The sequence below is a fragment of the Pan paniscus genome, chromosome 12, assembly GCF_029289425.2.
Source record: "Pan paniscus chromosome 12, NHGRI_mPanPan1-v2.0_pri, whole genome shotgun sequence".
NCBI classification, from domain to species: Eukaryota; Metazoa; Chordata; class Mammalia; order Primates; family Hominidae; genus Pan; species Pan paniscus.
Window position 1 is genome coordinate 122798808 of NC_073261.2, and position 12709 is coordinate 122811516.

The 12709-nt window shown below is 45.0% G+C and overlaps 2 protein-coding genes across 7 annotated transcripts in view; both read right to left on the bottom strand.

Moving 5' to 3' along the window:
• Positions 1–2086, bottom strand: part of DCDC2C (doublecortin domain containing 2C) — a 145265-nt gene extending 143179 nt beyond the window's left edge. For 2 of the 4 annotated variants that reach the window (XM_063594666.1, XM_055108299.1), the window contains exon 1: positions 1634–2086. In XM_063594666.1, the coding sequence (XP_063450736.1) occupies positions 1634–1920 (287 nt within the window). In that variant the 5' untranslated portion in view covers positions 1921–2086. The remainder of the gene's footprint in view (positions 1–1633) is intronic. The other 2 variants (XM_055108298.2, XM_055108300.1) reach the window with 1 other exon arrangement.
• An 891-nt stretch (positions 2087–2977) lies between these two features.
• The window catches only part of ALLC (allantoicase), a 46405-nt gene continuing 36673 nt past the window's right edge, over positions 2978–12709 (bottom strand). The window contains exons 8-12 of one of the 3 annotated variants that reach the window (XM_055108301.3): positions 9766–9921; positions 9290–9363; positions 8182–8290; positions 4015–4139; positions 2978–3288 (exon numbers count right to left, since the gene is read on the bottom strand). In XM_055108301.3, the coding sequence (XP_054964276.1) occupies positions 3088–3288; positions 4015–4139; positions 8182–8290; positions 9290–9363; positions 9766–9921 (665 nt within the window). In that variant the 3' untranslated portion in view covers positions 2978–3087. The remainder of the gene's footprint in view (positions 3289–4014; positions 4140–8181; positions 8291–9289; positions 9364–9765; positions 9922–12709) is intronic. The other 2 variants (XM_003807422.5, XM_034952535.3) reach the window with 2 other exon arrangements.

The following is a 12709-nucleotide window of genomic DNA, read 5'->3' on the forward strand; positions in this document are numbered from 1 at the left end:
TTGGGATAAAATTAAATACTTTTCATTATATATGTATCGAAAAGGACTTTAAAGGCAGTTTTTGTAGACACATATTCTTTAATTGTAAATCAGCACTGAACACTGGATCCTGGGTAGGATGTCAGTTCTAGATATTCACACCATCTGACTAGCTTGGAAAAAATAATCACAAATCACATGGCTATAAAGGAATATAATTTTGTCCATGAATTCTCATACATAACAGGATTATCATAGTAATAAATTTCAATCTGAAATATGCTAATCCAGATTCTACCTCTTAGCAACTGTGATGCCTGTGACTTACGATTTTTCTTCAGAAACAACTGAATGGTAAATTCACATCTTTGCAAATGCCACTAAGAATTTGGAACCATACACCAGCCCTCATACTAAATCCTACTACTTTTTCAAAAAACAACAAACAAAACTCAAGCTGCTGATTTAATTCAGAGCATTTTTGAACGGAGAGCATTTGAAAGAAGAAAATGGAAATTCTCTCTGGGGAATCTCACTTTTATCTCAGCCCTGAAGAATGTCCCCACACAAAGCTATACAAAAGGAGTAGTTCACAGTCAAAAAATAAGTAAACCTACAAGGAAACAGAGGATCAGGAGAGAAAAGCAGCTGAGATCACAGAAAGCAGACACAGGCTGCAATAATGGGATTACAGACACAAACCGTGGGAGGGCAATAGTTTAATTAAAGGCAAGCTTGAAAATGCACGCAGGACCAAGTGACGGACACAGAGTGAGAGGGGTCACCCTGAGCGATTTCAAATGAGAACTGCCCAACCCGCCCCATTCCCAGGCCCTGCCCCCCACGCCCCTCCCCCCTCCCCTACACTCCTCCCCACGCCCCCCACGCCCCTCTCCACACCCCTCCCCCACGCCCCCCACTCCCCCCACGCCCCCTCCACACCCCTCCCCCACGCCCCTCTCCACACCCCTCCCCCACGCCCCTCTCCACACCCCTCCCCCAAGCCCTCCTCCACACCCCTCCCCCACGCCCTCTTCCACACCCCTCCCCCAAGCCCCTCTCCACACCCCTCCCCCACGCCCCCCACTCCCCCCACGCCCCTCTCCACACCCCTCCCCCACGCCCCCCACTCCCCCCACGCCCCTCTCCACACCCCTCCCCCACGCCCTCCTCCACACCCCTCCCCCACGCCCCCCACTCCCCCCACGCCCCTCTCCACACCCCTCCCCCACGCCCCCCACTCCTCCCACGCCCCTCTCCACACCCCTCCCCCACGCCCCTCTCCACACCCCTCCCCCACGCCCCTCTCCACACCCCTCCCCCACACCCTCCTCCACACCCCCGTTTCTGCCCCATGCCCCTCCCCCACGCCCTCCTGGCCGTCTCTGGGGCGGTCCTGAATCACTGCCGTCCAGGGCCCGCCCTGCCCCATAGGAAGGGACCCTGGGGGCGGGGCTGCCTCGGCTTCGCCCCCAGGAAACCACGTGGCCTGGGGCGGCCCGACGCCGGCGGCGCTGGATCCACGCCGAAAGATGGGCGCCCGAGCCGGGAGGGAAGCCTGGGGAGGACACCTGGGGAGCACGGCCCTGACCACGCTCAGACCCAAGAGGGCGGGGAGGGGCGCAGGGCGCGTGGGGGGCGCGGGCGCACTTACTCGAGCTCCTTGAAGCGCTCGCGGCCCGCCGCCACGTACTTGCCGCCCGCCTGCAGCGCGTCCAGCCCCAGCACCCGGTGCCCACGCGTGGGCGTGAAGAGGCGGCGCACGCCGAACGGGACGTCCACCTGCTCCGTGAGCTGCTCCAGCAGCGCCTCGAAGGTGGCCGCGCGGCTCCGCGACAGCACGAACTTCTTGCCCACGTAGAACGGGTCCCCGTTGCGGTACACCACGATGGTCTTGGCGGGCGTGGTGTCCACCAGCGTGGAGGGCCCGCGAGTTCCCATAGCCGCGCCCCGCTCCTCGCTCGCCGGGGCCGAGAGGCTGCGGCAGCGCGGGCAGCGACGCCTGCAGAGCCGCGCCCAGGCCCAGGCACCGCCGACGGGAGGTCCGCTCCAGCCGCTGGCGCAGGACGGGGACGGGACGGGGACTGGACGGGGCTGCCAGGCGGGCGGAGGCTGCGTGTTGACGCGACCCTGGGCGATTGTGACCGCCTGGCCGCCAGGGCGAGGGGCGCGGGGCCGGGGCAGGAGACGGGGCAACGGGGAACCCGGGCAGGTAAGGAGGCGGCACAGGGCAGGGACAGGTGAGGGGGCAGTGGGGAGCCCAAGCAGGTGAGGCGCGGCACAGGGCGGAGACAGGTGAGGGGGCAACGGGGAGCCCGGGCAGGTGAGGGGCGTGGCGGCAGAGCTCAGGAAAAGAGGAGGAGGAGGAGGCTAGCATGATTGTGCTGAGCGCCCCGGGACGCCCACCGTGCCTCCTCCCCCTACACTCGCCGCCTTCCTCCGTAGAAGCGGTAGAGAGGAGGGTTAGGGAGGGACCAGGACCATCTTGACAATCAACATTGGATGGGTGCTGGGATCTGCTTCACATTTTTTGAGCCTCTGTTTCTTTGATCTTAGGTTGAATTTGACCGGTTCAGCCCCAGTGTCTTCCAGGACTCCTGGCCCAGAGTGGGGAATTTGAGCTTTTCCACCAGAGGAGGAGCTGTGCAGAGCCACTGGGAGGCGGTGAGGAACCGCGCTATAGCCGCTGGTGTGCGGTGTCAGGCGTGTGCCATTCAGAACGCATCCTCATTGGGGTTAAGAATGATTCAAAGGGAGAGGGGGTCTTTGGAAGAATCGTTCCTACTCTGGGTAAAGATAGGCCAGTCCCCTTGAGTGATTCTAGACAGTAGGCTACATGTTACGACTGGAAGTCCACACCGAAGGTACAGATATTGATATTATGAGTATTAATATCTTATAATGTTCAAAAACAGTAGTTCCTTAGAGACCACCAGTCACAGCCATAGCCAGTATGTAAGCTACTAAATGCCTCATAGCAACATTAAATACAGAGATCAATTTGTGAGACGACCACTTTATTAAATCACCAGGTGTTCAAAACATTTGAAAAGAAGACTATGACTGGGAAATTACTGCTGTGTGTCCGACACCGGGGCTTTGTGTGTGTTAAGGGTTTGCTTTGAAGCCCACCGAGAACTTCATCATGGGCTTCTCCCGGGGCCTCAGGAGGCAGATGGAGCTGGGGAAGCCCCAGAGCCGAAGGCGGCTCACTCCCCCGTCGGGGACGATGGTGAGCCTGGCGTGAGTGATGACATCTTGGAGCTCTAGGGTCAGGCTATCGAACAGATGACTTTGGTTGGGAGACAACTGAAAAGCAAGCAGATGCAGAGGTCCTAGCCTGTTAACAGGACATGCGTGGCCGAGTGAGCCCACGGCCCGGGCAAACCTTTGGCTTAGACTTAACCGAAGGGGCTTTAAAATAAGTTATTAATTGATGACAATTGGGCTTTCCATGAAAATCTGCTAGTAGGGATAGGATGCCCAAATAATACATGAATAAGCAGGCCCCAATAAACAATTGATGGGCAACCTAAATGCCCATCAGTTCTTTCTAATAGTTGATTATACATAAGCAAATTGATAAGAAAATGAAGGAAGAGACCATCTTGGTCTCTCCCGGAGATTATTTCCTATCTTTACATGAGAGCAGCTCTCACCTCTAGCCTGACCCTCTTTCTAAATCAAAGAAGACACTTGTGGAATATCTCAGAGCGTCCATCCTGCAGGTGGACACTCCATTAGAGCTTTAAATGTGCTAGTCGCCCCTTCTAGAAAGTTAAACATGATGCAGAGACATGTTTCCACGTATGTATTCTGAACACTTAACAATTTTGTTCTAACAAAATTTGGAAATACAAAAGTGGAGAGAAATAGAGCCTTTCTTCTTAAAGTTTGCAGATAGGGGTTTTAAACCTCATTCATTTTACCATTAAACTGAGCAGAAACTTTGGAGCGTATCCTAATCCTTCAAAAGAGAATCTTAGGGAAATAGCACAGTCTGAGTGCTGGATCCTAATAACATGCCACACGAACCTTGGTCACTGGAAGCAGTGGTTTCCACTTGTGGGCCGGGAGAATCCACTTTTGCTTGATCACGGCTTCTTCTTCCTGAGTTGTCAGGATGCACCCATCCACTTTACAGCTGTCAGGAGCATTGCCTGTTGGAGCAAAACACAGCGTGATTTTCTGCCCGCATTTACACTCAGTTTGGCGTATAGGATATCATGCTTTTTTAATAAGATCAAAAACCCAGCAAAAAACAAGTCCCTGCTCTTCCTGAGCAAAAGCAAAGGTATGAAGTATGTGAGGGAAGGAACAAACCGGTTTGTGAGGCTCAGATTGTCTCATGAAATAGACATTTCTTTTTCAGAGGAGTCAGAAGCAGTCCGCCATATGTGAAGGGGCTGGCGCATTTCAATTTGCATGTATAGCGTTCTCACTTTGAAATCTGAATGTATTTGATAAGCTTCCTCAATTGCAGATTTAATTACTTGCAGACTGCTATGTGGCTCATCTGAAATTATTATGAAGCTGGAAAATATTTTCCTATGACATATTTTTTAACATGACAATCAAAAGGAAATACTGAGTTTTATGTTAGCTAGCGCTGGGCACCAGCCACACACGTGTATTTGGGGATTTCTGAGTCATCTTCAGGTGAGAGTATATGGCCCTGAGATTCTTCTCTCTTTGGAATATCGTAGGAATCGTGGGCTCAGTGGGGTTAGAGGACCTTGAGGGAAAGGTCCCACTCTCTTTGAGAAGAGAGAACGTCTACTGGAGCTCTTTAGGATCAACAGAGGAGGAGCTGCTAATCAAGAACCCTGGAAAAGAGGAGACTGTGGCTCACATGCCCCCTTTGTGGCCCATCTCTTAAAACGGTAGTCTCCAGGGTGGGCGAACATGCCCCTGGGGTGCATACGGACACAAAGGATGCAAGTAGAGAACATTAGAGCTGCTATTTCTATTTGTCTGATATACATACATATGTATGTATATATTAAGCTTTGTGTATTTGATATAACCTACTATATTATTGCTATAAGTGGATACTGCCATGCTCCCTCATTTCCATTACAGTCATCATATTGTATGTACCAGAGGTATCCTGAGTGATTGACAGTGGTAGATTCATGACCTGTTGCAGTTTTGGGTGTCTGCTTAAGTGGATTTACTGTTTGTTATCTAGCTAAAGCATCCCTCACAAAAATAAGTAAGTTATTTTAAACCATTCATGCAGAGAACTGTGGATTAAAGATACCATAAAAAATGCAAGTATGTATGAACAAGAAAATCCAGAACTGCCATTTCACCTGACCCTCAGTCAGCCACATTGAAAAGTAAAAACCATGGCCACATAACCAGATCTAAAATGCAGTCTTAAAAAAACAAGCAATGGGGAAATGACTCCCAATTCAATAAATGGTGCTGAGATAATGGGCTAGCCATATGCAGAAGATTGAAACAGGACCCCTTCCTTACACCATATACAAAAATCAACTCAAGATCGATTAAAGGCTTAAATGTAAAACCCAAAACTATAAACATCCTGGAAGATAACTTAGGAAATACCATTCTGGACATAGGAACTGGCAAAGATTTCATGATGAAAATGCCAAAAACAATTGCAACAAAAGCAAAAAAAATGACAAATGGGATCTAATTAAACTAAAGAGCTTCTGCACAGCAAAATAAACTATCAGCAGAGTAAACAGACAACCTATGGAATGGGAGAAACTATTTGCAACCTATGGTTCTTTCAAAGGTCTAATATCCAGAATCTATAAGGAATTTAAACAAATTTACAAGCAAAAAACAACCCCATTAAAAAGTTGGCCAAGGACATAAACAAATGCTTTTCAAAAGAAGACATACATGCAGCCAACAAGCATATGAAAAAATGGCCAACATCACTAATCATTAGAGAAATGCACATCAAAACCACTGGGAGATACAATCTCCCAGTCAGAATGGCTGTTATGAAAAAATCAAAAAATAACAGTTGTTGACAAGGTTGTGGAGAAAAGGGAACATGTATACCCTGCTGGTGGGCGTGTAAATTAGTTCAGCCATTGTGGAAAGTGTTGTGGCGATTCCTCAAAGAACTAAAAACAGAATTACCATTGGACTCGGCAATCCCATTTTTTGGCATATGCCCAAAGGAATATAAATCATTCTACCATAAAGACATGCACATGTATGTTCATTGCAGCACTGTTCACAATAGCAAAGACCTGGAATCAACCTAAATGTCCATCAATTGTAGACTGGCTAAAGAAAATATGATACATATACAACATGGAATACTATGCAGCCACAAAAAGGAATGAGATAATGTCCTTTGCAGCAACATGGATGCAGCTGGAGAGCATTATTCTTGGCAAACTAACGCAGGAACAGAAAACCAAATACTATATGTTTACATAAGTGGCAGCTAAATAATGGGAACACATGGACACTGGGGCATAATTGAAGGTGGAGGGTGGGAGGAGAGAGATCAGGCAAAAATACTTATTGGGTACCATACTTGATACCTACGTGATAAAATAATCTGTACACCAAAACCCCATGACACAAGTTTACCTATATAACAAACCTGCACATTTACCCTTGAACCTAAAATAATAGTTAAAAGAAAAAACAGATAAAATGCCGTCTTTCCAAAATAAGTTAAAATTACCAAGACTTCTTGAAATAATTATAGGCACTACTGTTAATGATGAGCCTGGCCTTGAATTTGATATAATGGTTAGTAATTGAGTAAAGTCACAATAATTCCCAAGACATTTAAAAACCACTCACCCAGTGCAGCACACCAACATGGCACATGTATATATATGTAACAAACCCGCACGTTGTACACATGTACCCTAAAACTTAAAGTATAATTAAATAAATAAATAAATAAAAATAAAAACCACTCACCCAAAACATGAATACAAAATGCCACTATTTATTCAAAGATGGCTAACGTGGAATACTCAATCCAGTATTTATAAAATGTCACATAACAATTGTAAAAGTGTAGCAACTTCTTTTGAATTGTCTTAATAATACACATATGTATTTCATAAGAAAGTAAATACAGAATATCAAGGTTGTTTGTCCAAATATTTTTTAAACAAATAGAGGTGTACGGTTTTAAAAATGTGTGAACCACTGCCTTAAAAGTGAAGCCTGGGGAAGAAATGGTCACTCCCCTTCCCCGGTCAATCTGCTTAGGACCCTTCTCTGTAAAAAGGTGCCTCCCATCCCGGTGCTTTTCACAGGCTCTTTTTCCAAGGGGGATGCAGAGCCTCTATGGTAAAGAGCCAGACAGTGTCATGGAATCTTGTGTGACTTTGGGGATCATCCAGCCCAAATGTGAATTTTATAGAGGAGTTACTAAAGTTCAAAGGGTTGGCTGGGCATGGTGTCTCATGCCTGTAATCCCACCACTTTGGGAGGCCAAGACGGGCGTATCACCTGAGGTCAGGAGTTCAAGACCAGCCTGGTCAACATGGTGAAACCCCGTCTCTACTAACAATACAAAAATTAGCCAGGCATGATGGCGGGCACCTGTAATCCCAGCTACTCAGGAGGCCGAGGCAGGAAGAATCGCTTGAACCCAGGAGGCAGAGGTTGCAGTGAGCCAAGATCATGCCACTGCACTCCAACCTGGGCGACAAAGCAAGACTCCATCTCAAAAATAAATAAATAAGGGTCGGGCGCAGTGGCTCAGGCCTGTAATCCCAGCACTTTGGGAGGCTGCAGCGGGTGAATCACCTGAGGTCAGGAGTTCGAGACCAGCCTGGCCAACATGGCAAAAACCCATCTCTACTAAAAATACAAAATTAGCTGGGTATTGTCTAGGATGCCTGTAATCCCAGCTACTCGGGAGGCTGAGGCAGGAGAATCACTTGGACCCTGGAGGTGGAGGTTGCAGTGAGCTGAGATTGCTCCACTGCACTCCAGCCTGGGCGACACAGCAAGACTCCATCTCAAAAAAATAAATAATAGATGATAGATAGATAGATAGATAGATAGACAGACAGACAGACAGACAGACAGCGTTCTAAGGGTTAAAGTAGCATGCTCAAAATTACACAGCTTAAACGGAGAATCCACACCGAAAGCCCAGTGTCCTCAGTCCCACTTCCATAGAACTCAGTCTTTAGAATAAACCAATTATAGGGTACTTCTTTATGGCTTTGCATTTACCTTCAAAATATTTTGTGTCAATTTCAATTCGAGTTATTACTCCAGGATGTGCCAATCGGAAAACTGCCCATTCACAACCCGGAACCAAGAGAATGCCATTCTCATCATTCTGGAATTCAGAAGAGAAGAAAATGGTAAACGAACTTGGAGTCATTCAAGAAACCAGTCCCGAAAACCAACAGGTGAAAAAGGTTGACGTGTTTCTTTTATTTCTTACTATAGAAGAGTGTTTCCTGTGGCCTGATGTGTAAATCACTTTCATGTAAATTGCCTCTTTGCTATCATTTCTTAAATGTCTCTTGCCAATTTGTGAGTTCATTGGGTCCCAGATAAGTTTTTCTAAATTTCTATGTCAATTACAGATCCCTGCAAAATGTTATACGTGCAGCAATCTTCGTCTAATCCAGTCCATAGTTCCTCTAATTAGTTTGTTTTGACCTTTTAAGGTACATATTTTGTTGGTCAAACCTATACTGATACATGATGTGCGTTCAAACCTTAGTTTTGAGAACGGAGAGTCTGTTCATTGATATCTCAAAGCATCAGGTGACGTGAAATCTAACTTAGGAAGGGGAGGGCACTTTTCTGACCAAGTTTTTGGTGGGATTTGCAAATTGAAAGGCATTGTATTTTTTGTTTCACTTCATCTTGGTTTCTCTATCTCAAATTAGTTACTGGCCAAATTAAACAGCTGCATGGACTCTAGAGCGCCCTGTCCATCACAAGTTCACATAAGTGGTGTAATCCTGAGATACACGGATATCAAACATTACTAAACTAGTGGTTCTTCCCCAGATCTCCCAACACATTTATTCATAACTTTTGTATTATTAAATCACAGCTCCTTTTGTTTCTTTATTGAAGAAACAGAGGAATGTTCCAAAAATGCATTGGCGTAGCTGGCAATGACCAGTATGTTTGGGCTTCTGAGTCTCTGCCCTGATATTATGAAAACAGTGGGAAATTTGGAAAATATAAATCATAGTAATTAGCATTTAGAACAATGCATATGAGGTTTCTAAAATGTGCAAAAGTTTATTTAAAAGAAAAAGTTCCAAAAAATACTTTTAAGAAAAACTTTAAACCATAGTTATTTTTAACTTCTTACTTCTAATATTGGTGGCCGGTCCAGCCTTCTTGCAGTTTCCCAACCATCCGCCATAGACTTTGCCCCGCCAACTCCTACAGAAAATAACATTGTTGAATGGTAAACTGCATGATTTTAACTATGAGGATGAATACATTGCAGTAATTAAATTACAGATCTTATGCATCTGAGCATTGCTACATAAGTTATTTTCATTAAAGTTAATGTTTCAGTAAATTCACAAACAATCATAGGGTTAGTTAAATTTTACTTTTCCTTTTAAAGCAGCTACTTAGGCCAAAATTAGGTAGAAAAATTGGTAATGTTGACTTATTTCATGTCATAAAGGCATCAAATCCTACACATGGAAGATTAATCTCATCCACTCCTGTGCTTTGAGATGTGCCTTTCCTTTTAAATCACTCTGACCATATTAGGGTATTTAATGCCGGTACCCAGACTTCCTAAATAAGCCAGCTCCAAGAATATCATCTTACCTATTATATTGTTTGGGTGCCCAAACTTAGCATTACTAAATCCTACACAGACACCCCCAAAAGCGATGGCCACTAGGTCTGCAGGTTCTTTGGGGTCAGTTGCAGTCCAGTCTTTTTGTCCAGTACCGAATACTCTAAGTCGTGCAATTCCACCATCTGAAAAGGAAAGGTGCCTTAGTTATTGTTTGTGAAAATGGCTGCTTGTGTATCATACACTACAGGACACTCCTGTCTTCTCCAGTGTCATCTCTTGGTAGGCTTTGGCCACACCCACCTGCTGTTTCTCAAATACAACAAGCCCACTGCCCCAGGGCCTTTGCACTTGATATTACCCTGTACCAGAACAACTTTCCCAGCTCTCCAAAAGATTACTTATGTTCCTCACCTCAAAGGCATGGCCTCAGAAAAGTCTTCCCTCTCATGCTCTGAAGTTGTCTCCTCCCTCCTCCATTCAGCCACTGCCTGACTCCCCAGGTTACATTTTATCATATCTCTTTGTTATTTACTCCAGAGCTCTAATCACAGCCTGAAATTATCTTTTTAAGTTCCTGCTAAAATCAGTCTCCAATACCCAGAATGCGAAATCCTTGTAGGCCAGACCAGTTACCTGTGTTGTTCACTTCTGTACCACTCTTGTATCGTCTCTACCTAGAAGAGGTCTGGGCACATAGTAGGCATTGAAGTTTTTTTCATTAAATGAACAACTCCAAGGTCAAACAGCATTTGGGAAATTCACCATACAAATATCGTTTTGTGCTAGAAATAAGCATCGCTGACTCCCACACAGACTCAGACAAGAGAACCTTATGTTTTTATTTTTACAACACCACCCTGCTTAGCAATGCGATTCGGAATACAAAAGACAATATTCACAAAATCAAATTGCTGCTGAGAACCACAGCAGCCTGAAATTAGGTCTGCAGAGCAGCAAATAACTACCAAAATCAACTCACAGCATCTGATTCTAGTAGAACGAATGTTTTGTTTCTTCGAATATTAATTGCTAAAAGGTGGAAACCAAGCATTTTTAATATAGAAAATTAATTTAATCAAAATATTGTACTAAAACATGCCCTATATGTTTTTATTTTACAAATTTAGTGAAAATGAGTGATCTGAAAATTTTTTGGTAAAACAATGGAAGTCTTGCTATTTACAACAAATAAAACCAAAAACTTCATTGGCATAAAACCCTAGAAAATATCCTAGAGGGAGTCATTCAGCAGGAGCTGGGCTATGAGAGTAATATCACTGCCATTCTAGTTCATTAAATATTATAATTGGCTTTAATGGTATAGAAGATATTCGTCTGTTGAAAGTGAAGTCAATTTCACATTTTAAAAAATAAGATTCTTCTTTAGAGTTAATATCCAAACTTGCTTTTAGTCACAGCTGCCAAGGAATCCCAGAAATGACTCTTCATCCTCTGAGTACATCTCATTTAAACCAACCCATTCCCACCCAGTGTGTCCCTGTGACATCAGTCTGGTTTTCCCCAGCTTCCTTTCCCTTTACACCTGGATCCCAGGTGGAATCCTCATGGAGCAATTAAAGATGCCACTAACAGTTGGGACATGAAATCTGCATGCAGGCATTGCCCATCTCTCCTCTTCAGGCCATCAATGCTGACCAATTAGGAAAGAGCTTTTATGTGCTTAGGGACCCTTCATATTCAACCCAGAAAAGCAGGGCTTCCACTCAGAAACTATTTTAGACCCTCCCTCAACTCGTGAATCCTGTGCAAATTGGGTTGGACATATAAAGTTGCTATTTTGGTGGATCAGAAATAGTCAAATAGAAATGTTTATGGCTCTACCAAAATACTTTTGTTGTATGTATCACTATTTTGCAGTTTTTTGTTTTTTTTCTTTTGTTTTCTTTTTGAGACAGAGTCTCACTCTGGTTGCCCAGGCTGGAATGCAGTGGCACGATCTCAGCTCACTGCAACCTCCGCCTCCCGGGTTCAGGCTATTCTGCTGCCTCAGCCTCCCAACTAGCCGGGATTACAGGCACCCGCCACCACACCTGGCTAATTTTTGTACTTTTAGTAGAGACAAGGTTTCCCCATGTTGGCCAGGCTGGTCTTGAACTCCTGACCTCAGGTGATCTGCCCACCTCGGCCTCTTTCCAAAGTTATTTTTCTTATCTGTCTCCCACTGGGTTATTCACTTCATAAGGACAAGGACTCTGTCAATTAAATCTAACAACAAATAGTTATGGAGCTTCTCCTGTGTTCCCCATGCTGTGCTAAGTGTCAGGTGTACAAAAATGACAATCTGGACTCACAGCCCTTTCTTCATGAAGCATACACTCTGTTGGTTCTGCCCTACACATTGTCAGGAAAATGATTTTATGGCCAATGCTCAGTCTGTAGCTCAAAGTAGTTATTCCATAGTGTATGTTAAATTAACAAGTGGGGAAAAGGTCTGAATCTCTTGTAAGCTTTGCTCATTCATTTTCTTGCACTGTTTTTAGAATGGATTATTTCAGTGAGTAATTAATATTAGTAAACGTGTTTAGATCTTTCCATTTTCATGTCTCACTTTAAAGCATCATAACCAGAGAAACATTGCATCTAAAATAAGGTTCCAGAGAACCATTTCTGGCATGACAGCAGGAGAGCTTTGCTGTCCTGTTCCTCAGTGGAGCTGGTAAAATTTAGGGGGGTTGAGGGATGGGAAAACACTTCAGGTCTCTGGAAATGGTCCTAAGGGCATACGGAAAATTCAGCAACATCTATTCAAGAATATCTGCTAAAATTCAGTAAGAACAGTGAGAGTCTGCGGTATTTGAACCAAGACCTCACCTTCACACCCTCTCCCAGATCAGCAAAGTGGAGACTGCAAACAAGTGCAGCCCATGGTTGCAGGGCTGTCTTCCCAGGAGAGGCAGGACATCAGGGCTTCTCATCCTGCCCCTATATGCCTGTTACTGAGGCTAAGCC